Source organism: Oncorhynchus masou, chromosome 6 (genome assembly GCF_036934945.1).
Source record: "Oncorhynchus masou masou isolate Uvic2021 chromosome 6, UVic_Omas_1.1, whole genome shotgun sequence".
NCBI lineage: Eukaryota > Metazoa > Chordata > Actinopteri > Salmoniformes > Salmonidae > Oncorhynchus > Oncorhynchus masou.
In genome coordinates this window covers 34,280,492-34,295,401 of record NC_088217.1, presented here as the reverse complement: position 1 = coordinate 34,295,401, position 14,910 = coordinate 34,280,492, and the positions used below count along the sequence as shown (strand labels likewise).

At 45.4% G+C, this 14,910-nt stretch overlaps 1 protein-coding gene across 2 annotated transcripts in view; it reads left to right on the top strand.

Moving 5' to 3' along the window:
- The window catches only part of LOC135541967 (S-adenosylhomocysteine hydrolase-like protein 1), a 64,265-nt gene that overhangs the window by 13,760 nt on the left and 35,595 nt on the right, over nucleotides 1-14,910 (top strand). The window contains exon 1 of one of the 2 annotated variants that reach the window (XM_064968498.1): nucleotides 10,784-10,874. The exons of the other annotated variant lie outside the window; for it this stretch is intronic. Coding sequence (XP_064824570.1) covers nucleotides 10,797-10,874 — 78 coding nt within the window. The 5' untranslated portion in view covers nucleotides 10,784-10,796. Of the gene's footprint in view, nucleotides 1-10,783; nucleotides 10,875-14,910 lie in introns of those variants that run through there. 2 annotated transcript variants of the gene reach the window in all.

Sequence of the window (14,910 nt, the reverse complement as noted above, 5' to 3'; positions counted from 1 at the left end):
GAGTCACACTCAAATTTCAAGTGGAAAACCACACTACAGGCTGATCCAACTTTGATGTAATGTCCTTAAAACAAGTCAAAATGATGCTCGGTAGTGTGTGTGGCCTCCACGTGCCTGTATGACCTCCCTACAACGCCTGGGCATGCTCCTGATGAGGCCAACTCCTGGACAGTCTGTGGTGTTGGTGGATGGAGCGAGACATGATGTCCTAGATGCGCTCAATTGGATTCAGGTCTGGGGAACGGGCGGGCCAGTCCATAGCATCAATGCCTTCCTCTTGCAGGAACTGCTGACACACTCCAGACACATGAGGTCTAGCATTGTCTTGCATTAGGAGGAACCTAGGGCCAACCGCACTAGCATATGGTCTCACAAGGGGTCTGAGGATCTCATCTCGGTACCTAATGGCAGTCAGGCTACCTCTGGCGAGCACATGGAGGGCTGTGCGGCCCCCCAAAGAAATGCCACCCCACACCATAACTGACCCACCGCCAAACCGGTCATGCTGGAGGATGTTGCAGGCAGCAGAACTTTCTCCACGGCGTCTCCAGACTCTGTCACGTCTGTCACGTGCTCAGTGTGAACATGCTTTCATCTGTGAAGAGCACAGGGCACCAGTGGCGAGTTTGCCAATCTTGGTGTTCTCTGGCAAATGCCAAATGTCCTGCATGGTGTTGGGCTGTAAGCACAACCCCCACCTGTGGACGTCGGGCCCTCATACCACCCTCATGGAGTCTGTTTCTGACTGTTTCAGCAGACACATGCACATTTGTGGCCTGCTGGAGGTCATTTTGCAGGGCTCTGGCAGTGCTCCTCCTTGCACAAAGGCGGAGGTAGCGGCCCTGTTGCTGGGTTGTTGCCCTCCTACGGCCTCCTCCACGTCTCCTGATGTACTGGCCTGTCTCCTGGTAGCGCCTACATGCTCTGGACATTACGCTGACAGACACAGCAAACCTTCTTGCCACAGCTCACATTGATGTGCCAATCTGGATGAGCTGCACTACCTGAGCCACTTGTGTGGGTTGTAGACTCCGTCTCATGCTACCACTAGAGTGAAAGCACCCCCAGCATTCAAAAGTGACCAAAACATCAGCCAGGAAGCATAGGAACTGAGAAGTGGTCTGTGGTCCCCACCTGCAGAACCACTCCTTTATTGGGGGTGTCTTGCTAATTGCCTATAATTTCCACCTGTTGTCTATTCCATTTGCACAACAGCATGTGACATTTATTGTCAGTGTTGCTTCCTAAGTGGACAGTTTGATTTCACAGAAGTGTGATTGACTTGGAGTTACATTGTGTTGTTTAAGTGTTCCCTTTTATTTTTTTGAGCAGTGTATTTTAAAATCATAACCTTTGTTAAATCTCAATCACAATTAACCTGTTGCGTCGCGCAATCCCGGATCCGGGATTCTATTTATAGCCTCAAGCTCATTAGCATAACGCAACGTTAACTATTCATGAAAATCGCAAATGAAATGAAATAAATATATTTGCTCTCAAGCTTAGACTTTTGTTAACAACACTGTCATCTCAGATTTTCAAAATATGCTTTTCAACCATAGCTAAACAAGCATTTGTGTAAGAGTATTGATTGCTAACATAGCTATAAGCCTAGAATTCAGCCAGCAACATTTTCACAAAAACAAGAAAATAATTCAAATAAAATCATTTACCTTTGAAGAACTTCAGATGTTTTCAATGAGGAGACTCTCAGTTAGATAGCAAATGTTCAGTTTTTCAAAAAATATTATTTGTGTAGGACAAATCGCTCCGTTTTGTTCACGTTTGGCTATGAAAAAAACCTGTATACAGTTATAGCCTCAAGCTCATTAGCATAATGTAACGTTAACGATTTCTGAAAATCGCAAATAAAATGAAAATAATGCGCCTGCTCTAAAGCTTAGCCTTTTCTTAACAACACTGTCATCTCAGATTTTCAAAATATGCTTTCGAACCATCGCTATTCACTAATTTGTGTAAGAGTATGCTAAGCTAGCTTAGCATTTTGAGTAGCATTTAGCACGCAACATTTTCACAAAAACCAGATAACCAAATAAATAAAATCATTTACCTTTGAAGAGCTTCGGATGTTTTCAATGAGGAGACTCTCAGTTACATAGCAAATGTTCAGTTTTTCCTGAAAGCATCTTTGTGTACATTTACATTACATTTAAGTCATTTAGCAGACGCTCTTATCCAGAGCGACTTACAAATTGGTGAATTCACCTTCTGACATCAGTGGAACAGCCACTTTACAATAGTGCATCTAAATCATTTAAGGGGGGGTGAGAAGGATTGCTTTATCCTATCCTAGGTATTCCTTGAAGAGGTGGGGTTTCAGGTGTCTCCAGAAGGTGGTGATTGACTCCGCTGTCCTGGCGTCGTGAGGGAGTTTGTTCCACCATTGGGGGCCAGAGCAGCGAACAGTTTTGACTGGGCTGAGCGGGAACTGTACTTCCTCAGTGGTAGGGAGGCGAGCAGGCCAGAGGTGGATGAACGCAGTGCCCTTGTTTGGGTGTAGGGCCTGATCAGAGCCTGGAGGTACTGCGGTGCCGTTCCCCTCACAGCTCCGTAGGCAAGCACCATGGTCTTGTAGCGGATGCGAGCTTCAACTGGAAGCCAGTGGAGAGAGCGGAGGAGCGGGGTGACGTGAGAGAACTTGGGAAGGTTGAACACCAGACGGGCTGCGGCGTTCTGGATGAGTTGTAGGGGTTTAATGGCACAGGCAGGGAGCCCAGCCAACAGCGAGTTGCAGTAATCCAGACGGGAGATGACAAGTGCCTGGATTAGGACCTGCGCCGCTTCCTGTGTGAGGCAGGGGCGTACTCTGCGGATGTTGTAGAGCATGAACCTACAGGAACGGGCCACCGCCTTGATGTTAGTTGAGAACGACAGGGTGTTGTCCAGGATCACGCCAAGGTTCTTAGCGCTCTGGGAGGAGGAAACAATGGAGTTGTCAACCGTGATGGCGAGATCATGGAACGGGCAGTCCTTCCCCGGGAGGAAGAGCAGCTCCGTCTTGCCGAGGTTCAGCTTGAGGTGGTGATCCGTCATCCACACTGATATGTCTGCCAGACATGCAGAGATGCGATTCGCCACCTGGTCATCAGAAGGGGGAAAGGAGAAGATTAATTGTGTGTCGTCTGCATAGCAATGATAGGAGAGACCATGTGAGGTTATGACAGAGCCAAGTGACTTGGTGTATAGCGAGAATAGGAGAGGGCCTAGAACAGAGCCCTGGGGGACACCAGTGGTGAGAGCGCGTGGCGAGGAGACAGATTCTCGCCACGCCACCTGGTAGGAGCGACCTGTCAGGTAGGACGCAATCCAAGCGTGGGCCGCACCGGAGATGCCCAACTCGGAGAGGGTGGAGAGGAGGATCTGATGGTTCACAGTGTCGAAGGCAGCCGATAGGTCTAGAAGGATGAGAGCAGAGGAGAGAGAGTTAGCTTTAGCAGTGCGGAGCGCCTCCGTGATACAGAGAAGAGCAGTCTCAGTTGAATGACTAGTCTTGAAACCTGACTGATTTGGATCAAGAAGGTCATTCTGGGAGAGCTGGCCAAGGACGGCACGTTCAAGAGTTTTGGAGAGAAAAGAAAGAAGGGATACTGGTCTGTAGTTGTTGACATCGGAGGGATCGAGTGTAGGTTTTTTCAGAAGGGGTGCAACTCTCGCTCTCTTGAAGACGGAAGGGACGTAGCCAGCAGTCAGGGATGAGTTGATGAGCGAGGTGAGGTAAGGGAGAAGGTCTCCGGAAATGGTCTGGAGAAGAGAGGAGGGGATAGGGTCAAGCGGGCAGGTTGTTGGGCGGCCGGCCGTCACAAGAAGCGAGATTTCATCTGGAGAGAGAGGGGAGAAAGAGGTCAGAGCACAGGGTAGGGCAGTGTGAGCAGAACCAGTGGTGTCGTTTGACTTAGCAAACGAGGATCGGATGTCGTCGACCTTCTTTTCAAAATGGTTGACGAAGTCATCTGCAGAGAGGGGAGGAGGGGGAGGAGGATTCAGGAGGGAGGAGAAGGTGGCAAAGAGCTTCCTAGGGTTAGAGGCAGATGCTTGGAATTTAGAGTGGAAGAAAGTGGCTTTAGCAGCAGAGACAGAGGAGGAAAATGTAGAGAGGAGGGAGTGAAAGGATGCCAGGTCCGCAGGGAGGCGAGTTTTCCTCCATTTCCGCTCGGCTGCCCGGAGCACTGTTCTGTGAGCTCGCAATGAGTCGTCGAGCCACGGAGCGGGAGGGGAGGACCGAGCCGGCCTGGAGGATAGGGGACATAGAGAGTCAAAGGATGCAGAAAGGGAAGAGAGGAGGGTTGAGGAGGCAGAATCAGGAGATGGGTTGGAGAAGGTATGAGCAGAGGGAAGAGATGATAGGATGGAAGAGGAGAGAGTAGCGGGGGAGAGAGAGCGAAGGTTGGGACGGCGCGATACCATCCGAGTAGGGGCAGTGTGGGAAGTGTTGGATGAGAGCGAGAGGGAAAAGGATACAAGGTAGTGGTCGGAGACTTGGAGGGGAGTTGCAATGAGGTTAGTGGAAGAACAGCATCTAGTAAAGATGAGGTCGAGCGTATTGCCTGCCTTGTGAGTAGGGGGGAAGGTGAGAGGGTGAGGTCAAAAGAGGAGAGGAGTGGAAAGAAGGAGGCAGAGAGGAATGAGTCAAAGGTAGACGTGGGGAGGTTAAAGTCGCCCAGGACTGTGAGAGGTGAGCCGTCCTCAGGAAAGGAGCTTATCAAGGCATCAAGCTCATTGATGAACTCTCCGAGGGAACCTGGAGGGCGATAAATGATAAGGATGTTAAGCTTGAAAGGGCTGGTAACTGTGACAGCATGGAATTCAAAGGAGGCGATAGACAGATGGGTAAGGGGAGAAAGAGAGAATGACCACTTGGGAGAGATGAGGATCCCGGTGCCACCACCCCGCTGACCAGAAGCTCTCGGGGTGTGCGAGAACACATGGGCGGACGAAGAGAGAGCAGTAGGAGTAGCAGTGTTATCTGTGGTGATCCATGTTTCCGTCAGTGCCAAGAAGTCGAGGGACTGGAGGGAGGCATAGGCTGAGATGAACTCTGCCTTGTTGGCCGCAGATCGGCAGTTCCAGAGGCTACCGGAGACCTGGAACTCCACGTGGGTCGTGCGCGCTGGGACCACCAGATTAGGGTGGCCGCGGCCACGCGGTGTGGAGCGTTTGTATGGTCTGTGCAGAGAGGAGAGAACAGGGATAGATAGACACATAGTTGACAGGCTACAGAAGAGGCTACGCTAATGCAAAGGAGATTGGAATGACAAGTGGACTACACTTATCGAATGTTCAGAACGTTAAGCTTACGTAGCAAGAATCTTATTGACTAAAATGATTGAAATGATACAGTACTGCTGGAGTAGGCTAGCTGGCAGTGGCTACGTTGTTGACACTACACTAATCAAGTCGTTCCGTCGAGTGTAGGAGAAATCGCTCCGTTTTGTACATTTGGCTACCGAAACGAACCGAAAATTCAGTCACCAACAACGTCAAACTTTTTCCGAATTAACTCCATAATATCGACCGAAACATGGCAAACGTTGTTTGGAATCAATCCTCAAGGTGTTTTTTCACATATCTCTTCATTGATATATCGTTCGTGGAAGCCTGCTTTCTTCTCTGAATTCCATGGAAAAATACTTGCAGCTGAGGTTTGCGCACCAATTTCGGCGCAGGACACCGGGCGGACACCTGGTAAATGTGGTCTCTTATGGTCAATCTTCCAATGATATGCCTACAAATACGTCACAATGCTGCAGACACCTTGGGGAAACGACAGAAAGGGCAGACTCATTCCTCTCGCATTCACAGCCATATAAGGAGACAATGGAAAACGGAGCCTCAAAAATCCTGCTCATTTCCTGGATGCCGTCTCATCTTGGTTTTGCCTGTAGCTCACGTTCTAGGGCACGCACAGAAAATATCTTTGCAGTTCTGGAAACGTCAGAGTGTTTTCTTTCCAAATCTACCAATTTTATATGCATAGTCGAGCATCTTTTTGTGACAAAATATTGCGCTTAAAACGGGAACGTCTTTTTATCCAAAAATGATATAGCGCCCCTAGAGTTTCAAGAGGTTAAAAGCTAGACAGTCGGAGTGAATTGAAAATTCCATAAACAATTAATTTAGCAGTATTGATTTTATTTTTATGTTTGAGCAAAAGAACACAGCTTAAGCCATGGCAATGCATTGAATTGCAGGAAGTTAGCTTTAAAACTGCAACATTTTCTCTCAGCTCCATGAAGAAAGGTGTTTTAATTGCAGGAAATTGGCTTAAAAATGCAAAGATTTCTATACACCGCCAAGATGGGGGAGCCTCTCAAATGTTATTTTAAATTCAGTCTCACTGACCAGAGGATGAAAACAGAGTGGAGCGTGGATTTAAAAAATGTTAGCCTCTGCCTTCTCTCTCGCTCCAATTTCTCTCTGGTACTGCTCAGCTGCAAGCAGTACCAGACAGGTGTATAAAATGGAGCACACAGCCATTGCAATCTCCAAAGACCAAACATTGGCAGTAGAATAGCCTCACTGAAGAGCTCAGTGACTTTCAACGTGGCACCGTCATAAAATTCAGAAAAAGAGATGTCCATTTTTCAGCACCCTGTCTTACAAAAATAATTGGTAAAAATCCAAATAACTTCACGGATCTTCATTGTAAAGGGTTTAAACACGGTTTCCCATGCTTGTTCAATTAACCATAAACAATTCATGAACATGCACCTGTAGAACGGTCGTTAAGACACTAACAGCTTACAGACGGTAGGCAATTAAGATCACCGTTATGAAAACGTAGTACACTAAAGATGCCTTTCTACTGACTCTGAAAAACACCAAAAGAAAGATGGGATGGACAGCTGATAGTCCTCACAGTGGCAGACCACGTGTAACAACACCTGCACAGGATCGGAACATCTGAACATCACACCTGCGGGACAGGTACAGGATGGCAACAACTACTGCCCGACCTACACCAGGACCGCACAATCCCTCCATCAGTGCTCAGACTGTCCGCAGTAGTCTGAGAGAGGCTGGACTGAGGGCTTGTAGGCAACTACGTCGCCTATGGGCACAAACTCATCGCCGCTGGACAGGACTGGCAAAAAGTGTTCTTTAACAACTCACATTTTTGTCTCACCAGGGGGTATGATTGGATTTGCGTTTATCGTCGAAGGAATGAGCGTTACACCGAGGCCTGTACTCTGGAGCGGGATTGATTTGGTTGTGGAAGGTCTGTCATGGGCTAGGGTGGTGTGTCACAGCTTCAGCAGACTGAGCTTGTTGTCATTGCAGGCGATCTCAAAGCTGTGTGTTACAGGGAAGACATCCTCTTCCCTCATGTGGTACCCTTCCTGCAGGCTCATCCTGACATGACCCTCCAGCATGACAATGCCACCACGCACAGAGAACGAGCAGTATGGCTGATTTCCTGCAAGGCAGGATTGTCAGTTTTCTGCCATGGCCACGTCTGGGACCTGTTGGATCGGAGGGTGAGGGCTCGGGCCAATTCACCCAGAAATGTCCGGGAACTTGCAGGTGCCTTCGTGGAAGAGTGGGGTTACCTCACAGCAAGATCTGGGAAATCTGGTGCAGTGCATGAGGAGGAGATGCACTGCAGTACTTAATGCAGCTGGTGGCCACACCAGATACTGTTCATTTAGATTTTGACCCCCCTCCTTTTGTTCAGGGACACATTCAATTTCTGTTTGTCACATGTCTGTGGAACTTGTTCAGTTTGTCTGTTGTTGAATCTTATTATGTTCATGCAAATATTTACACACGTTAAGTTTGCTGAAAATAAATGCAGTTGACAGTGAGATGTTACATTTTTTGCTGAGTTTAGAATGCCACCTTTCCAACAAGTCAGTTCTTCAAATTTCTGCCCTACTAGAGCTGCCCCGGTCAACGAAGTGCTTTTATTGTGAAGTGGAAACACCTATGACCAACAACGGCTCAGCCGGGAAGTGGTGGGACACACAAGCTCAAACAACCACCGACAAGTGCTAATGTGCGTAGCACGTAAAAATTGTCTGTCCTTGGTTGCAACACTCACTATCGAGTTCCAAACTACCTCTGGATTAACGTCAGCACAAGAACTGTTCGTCGGGAGCTTCATGAAATGGGTTTCCATGGCCGAGCAGCCGCACACAACCATAAGATCACCATGCACAATTCCAAGTGTCGGCTGGAGTGGTGTAAAGCTTACCGCCATTGGACTCTGTAACAGTGGAAACGCTTTCTCTGTAGTGATGAATCATGCTTCACCATCTGGCAATCCTACGGACAAATCTGTGCCCGACTGCATAGTGCCAACTGTAAACATTTTGTGTTGAGGAATAATGGTCTGGGGCTGTTTTTCATGGTTTGGACTAGGGTCCTTAGTTCCAATAAAGAGATCTTAATGCTACCGCATATAATGACATTCTAGATGATTATGTGCTTCCAATTTTGTGGCAACAGTTTGGGGAAGGCCCTTTCCTGTTTCAGCATGACAATGCCCCTGTGCACAAAGTCGAAGTCCATACAGAAATGGTTTGTCGAGATCGTTGTGGAAGAACTTGACTGGCCTGCACAGAGCCCTTACCTCAACCCCATCGAACACCATTGGGATTAATTGGAACTTCGACTGCAAGCCAGTCCTAATCGCCAAACATCAGTGCCCAACCTGAGATGTTTGATGAGCAGGTGTCCACATACTTAGTCATGTGGTGTACCATTTGGATAGGATGCCTAAATTGACGAACAATGGAGAGATTATAAGTAACTGGGATTTCCTTCACTTTATGTGCACAGGTGAAGTCACTATTTCAACATTCTTCTTGATCCAGTGACTTCTTTAGCTTCTCGACTCTTACCCTCTGGTGACTTGTTGGCGACATAGAAATGTTATTACTCATCCTTGCCAGAGTTGATACTGACAACTTCATCTGTCTTCTGTTAATTTGGGATTTCCTTCAAAAACCAGAGGTTTTGGTCTTGAGCTCTCGTTTGTTTCTGCCTCTTGGAACGCTGGTCAGTGTTATCCAGTTACAGGTGTGCGCAGTATAGCAACTGAGCAGTGTTACTTGCTTTTGGGGGAGGGTTTTGTTTTGTGTATCTGTGTTGTTCACATACATCGTCAGTCGTGAGTGCAGCATCAGCTTGTTTCCCAGAACACTCTGCAGACGAATTGTCTGGAGAAGAATTCAGGCAGGCGTCATGGAATCTATTATGGAGACGGCAGCGTGAACTCACTACTCGGTGGAAAGGAACACCTGTCCATCAAATGTGACAGGACGTAGTGTGAGCTAAATCCAGAAGGCAACCCTAGAGGATGACCTTGGCTCATCCACAGTGAAGTCCCCTGACTGACCAGGGTTAAATACAGCTCATCACTGACTGATGCTAATTCCCCTTATCTAGCCTACCTAGAAGCTTGTTCTCAGAAGCCTGTTCTTAGAAGCTTTCTTTCAGAATCATCATATCCGAGTGATATTGATCAAACTTTGTGGTGAAATACTCACGACCTTGCACTTTTGGCGTTTTGATACTTGTCTTCAAAAACCTAATTGATGGATATTACACAGGGAAGCGTGAAGCGTGCTTAAATAAAAGCTCCCTTTGCTGCAGCAGTGCGTTTTAGTATGGTTTATAATGTAATGAGGTCACTACTGATCCTCATCGTAGCATAGAGGAGCATGCTGACTTATTGGTCATTGGCGGGTATTAGTATTAGCCGTGGGGAATTAAATGTCTAATGACTGACTGCTCATTCTAAAACCCATACTCTGGTGTGCACCACTACATCCTACACCCCATTTTAGTGTTTGTGTGAGTGTGTAAATAAGGTAAGATAGGTCAGAATAGTATTATTGTTTTAGGCTGGACCAGATCTGTGGGCCTGGTCAGAACTGCTGGAGTGATTTTAGGCTTATGGAAACAGGCTTTAATTCCCTTTCCATCATTTTTATTAGCCATCAACCTCAAGCTATCTATTAGCAAGCAGCCACTGCCAGGATTACATTGGATGGAAAGGGTCACGATACTCCCCAAATTAGTGTTTTCTTTCTAGTTATGGGTGCGTCTACATTTTAGAGGCAGTGTAGACTTTTTACATTTTTAAGCCAATTTCCCTCAATCCTACCTTTTTTCTCCTTGGACCTAAGATACATTTGTGCAGTTTTAAAGATAATGTCCTTCAATTATACATATTCTGCCATGGAGCTGAGAGAGAATGTTGCAGTTTTAAAGATAGTTTCCTGCAAGTCAATGCATTTTGCTATGGCTAATGCTGTGTTCTTTTGCTCAAACATAATAAAATCAATATAGCTAAATAGATTTTTTGGGGAATTTTAAATTCTCTTTGGTTATAAAAAATATATATATAGTTCCATTATCGTTTGTACATACTTTATATCTGATTTGAGCCATTTACTTTTACACTGAAAGAGTCATTCCATTCCCGAAAATGTATTGCAAAAAATATAAGTATACATATTTTTAGACTGTTTGGACTTAGGCGACCCAAAAACAAATGCTTAGGCTGCCAGCCCAAGGATTACAATGGCAGAAAAATCCATGGAATAGAACATTAGCAGAGAGACTGTGAGAGGGAAAGACACCGAGACGATACTGCAAACAGCAGAAAACAACTCAAGTAAAGCACAGAAAAAAAGAGGGAAGATAATTTGTCAGGTGGCTGCTGGTGGGGGCTATGGCACGGCCCTCTTTTGCCCTCCTGGTGTGGAGATTTCCATGATAACAGGCGCTGTACGTAACAACCAGGAGAAGAGCTTGAGCACTGGTAAGGGATGAACATGGAACCTGTACGGCAAGTGGGAGGCATGGAGCTGCAAGCGGGAGCCATGGCACAGGCACACAAACACAGGGTGAGTGAGATTGGCCAGAGAGGATGGTTGAGAACCGCTCCATAGAAACCCCCTATGACTGCTCTGCAGCCTGACCTTGCTAAGGAAGATTATTTGAATTTAGTGTCATTTTTGGAGCCTTTTTTTTGTTCTTCTTAGTTTATTGTTGGGAGAGATTGGGAGCTTTCAACACCCTTAAGGTGATATAAGTCTTATTGCAGAAAAGTTACAATGCAGCCAGCCATTTAATGAGGACTTTCTCAATTATGGTGGTTAAGGTAGAGAGCGACAATCTCTCCTAAGCATATGCTGTCAAATGTTCTTGTTTGTTTGCAGTTGATAGAGGTCAGCTTTCTGAAAGAGGATTATGGGTGTGTACTGAATTTTTCTGTTGTGCTGTCCCAGTTCTTTACACAAATGCAGTGGATAATTGACAATGCAATAGAACGTAGTAAGGCTGAGTCCCTCTTGCCTGTAGTCTGGAATGGAAACCCTCATTCTTATTCATAGCATAAAGGGGAATAGAATAGGCCAACTGAAGAATCTAGAGAAACAGTGAAAAAATGTGTGTTAAGAGTCTTGCCATGGACTCAAATTGAGCCTCAGTTAAAGGAAATATAGGGAATGGAGGGAGCATATCCTGTGTATGCCAAGTAGTAGAAGAAACACATACTTACTGCATCCCACACAATAAAATGCTCTTACACATACTGTATACCTTTACAACAACACATGAACCAAGAAAACAATCTTAATCTCTTTGTACTACTCGTGCTTTGGCAGAGTGCCTCTGGACTTTGAGCCCTTGTTCTTTTTAACACGGAGTCTGTTCTGTCTCTGTTGTGGCTGAATTTAAGAAAGGATTGGGCTTGTGCACTTTGCGAGAATGAAAAGAATTGCATTCCAAAGACAGTTTGTGGAGAAACCTCCAAATCCATCCGTCCCTGCCTCTACTTAGGGAGGAGGATAGAGTTACAGCTGCTGATGTACAAGGTATTCATCTCAAATCTCAGGTTTGGTGGATTTAAAGCATGCAGAGATCACTGGCTCTTTCTAAAAAATAATAATAATATATTTTTTTAAAGGCTGTTTGTTTGGGAACCAGTGTCCTGCAGGCGTACAATGTGATACAAGCACAAAATGCGCTGACAGTGGTAGATACAATCCAAACATAAACATGTCCATTGGTGATTCTTTGTATCCTGTCACAACCCAACCAGGTCCGCACCTGCATGTGGAGGCATGCACATTCAACCAGGACTGTGTGATCCCGACTCAACCTCCAGGGATAGGTTGCTACCATGGGAATCTCTGTGACTCTGCCAACTTGGCACTTGTCCTGCCTCGACTAGACAGCAAAAACAAAACCTAAGATATTAATACTCACTATTATACTGTTTGTGTCAGACACATTGAGTAATCTGTGGGCTGCAATCATGAGGATGATCTGAATCTGTGTAGGCATATGTGTGTGTGTGTGCGTCTGGGACTCTGTGCATGCCTTGTGGTTCAGTCTCTGGAGTCTACAATGATCTGAGAAAAGGGACCTATGAAATAGGCTGCATTTTAAATTAGTTTCCACCATTGTCAACTCAGTGTTAACCTTGAATAGAGCTTTATTGATTGGATTCACATGATTGCGTTTTGTGATTTTGCTATTGGTGCTTTATCCTTTATACAGACTCAATTGTTTGGGCAATGTTCTGGTGCAAAATGTGAAGTTGGTTAATTTATGGTCCCACTGCCCTCAATCTGTGTAAAGACCCACTGACATGCTAACACCATATCCGGTGTTCCCCTCTGGCCTCCAGCCCCAGTTTAATATGCTTATGTTCTCACTGGATTCTTCAAATACTGGGGCGATTATCCCACCCACATTCACCTCTGGCTCTGTTTAGACCTCCCCAGTAACCACACGCAGGACATAGTGGGTTAGCAAAGCATGCATTGGCTATGCAAGGGGTTATAGTTGCGTAATACCGTCATAGACCTTATCTGCTTATTACAGACTGCTAATGAGAGATACAAATATTCCACTTGTAGTTTTCAAAACGTTGGTAGTTACCAAAGAACGAAGAAGCTGTAGGACCTTACTAAGAGAAGAAACCCTGTTCATAATGTCATTGTATAGGATTGTATAATTCTTTTAAAGCACCTTGGTTTGAAAGAGGTGTTTTATCTCAAGCCTGTCTTAGCATTGTTGTGTTGCGTGACTTCATGACACTACCTGTATTTGTATGAAACCTCTCAAACACGTCAGAAGGTGAATCTGTAAGAATGTGGGCAGTGGACGTGAGCAGGAAGTAGTTTTGACACATTTCCCTTTAGGGAGCTAGTTCTGAGAGCTGTAAATAGGCCTGGACTTCAGATGTGGTTCTCTGTACATTGGAGAGATGATTTGTTGTTTTTAAACTGGGCTCCATTGCAACCCAAAAACATTGTGACATCGCAAATTAAGACCATAGCCATTTGTACAGTAGTCTACATTTCATGGACAATATCATGTTCCTCGATAACCATAATACTGTCCGACTGGAAATTGCACTTGGAATAGCCTTGCTCGTTCAGTGGAACTCTTAATTCTATGCTGTCCACGCTAGAGGTCGAATGATTAATCGGAATGGCCGATTTAATTATGGCCGATTTCAAGTTTTCATAACAATCAGAAATTGGTAAGATTTTGAGCGCCAATTTTTTTATATATTTTTTTAAATAATTAAAAAAATAGATTTTATAAAATAAAAATGGTTATACCTTTATTTAACTAGGCAAGTCAGTTAAGAACACATTCTTATTTTCAATGATGGCCTAGGAACGGTGAGTTAACTGCCTTGTTCAGGGGCAGAACGACAGATTTTGTACCTTGTCAGCTCGGGGGGGATCCAATCTTGCAACTTTACAGTTAACTCGTCCAATGCAATAACGACCTGCCTCTCTCTCGTTGCACTCCACAAGGAGACTGCCTGTTACACGAATGCAGTAAGCCAAGGTAAGTTGCTAGCAAGCATTAAACTTATCTTATAAAAAACAATCAATCATAATCACTAGTTAACTACATATGGTTGATATTACTAGATATTATCTAGCGTGTCCTGCGTTGCATATAATCTGACTGAGCATACAAGCATACTTCGATACTTGTATCTGACTGAGCGGTGGTAGGCAGAAGCAGGCACGTAAACATTCATTCAAACAGCACTTTTGTGCGTTTTGACAGCACCTCTTCGTTGTGCGTCAAGCTATGCGCTGTTTATGACTTCAAGCTTATCAGCTCCCGAGATGAGGCTCGTGTAACCGAAGTGAAATGGCTAGCTAGTTAGCGCGCGCTAATTGTCGTTGTGTTGCTGGTTCATGCCCAGGGAGGAACGAGGAGAGGGACGGAAGCTATACTGTTACACTGGCAATACTGGCAAGTGCCTATAAGAACATCCAATAGTCAAATCAAATGTATTTGTCACATGCACATGGTTAGCAGAAGTTAATGCGAGCGTAGCGAAATGCTTGTGTTTCTAGTTCCGACAATGCAGTAATAACCAACGGGTAATCTAACCTAACTATTCCAAAACTACTGTCTTAAACACACAAGTGTAAAGGGATAAAGAATATGTACATAAAGATATATGAATGAGTGATGGTACAGAACGGCATAGGCAAGATGCAGTAGATGGTATCGTGTACAGTATATACATATGAGATGAGTAATGTAGGGTATGTAAACTTTATATTAAGTAATATTGTTTAAAGTGGCTAGTGATATGTTTTACATACATTTCCTTCAATTCCCATTATTAATGTGGCTGGAGTTGAGTCAGTATGTTGGCAGCAGCCACTCAATGTTAGTGGTGGCTGTTTAACAGTCTGATGGCCTTGAGATAGAAGCTGTTTTTCAGTCTCTCGGTCCCTGCTTTGATGCACCTGTACTGACTTCGCCTTCTGGATGATAGCGGGGTGAACAGGCAGTGGCTCGGGTGGTTGTTGTCCTTGATGATCTTTATGGTCTTCCTGTGACATCGGGTGGTGTAGGTGTCCTGGAGGGCAGGTAGTTTGCCCCCGGTGA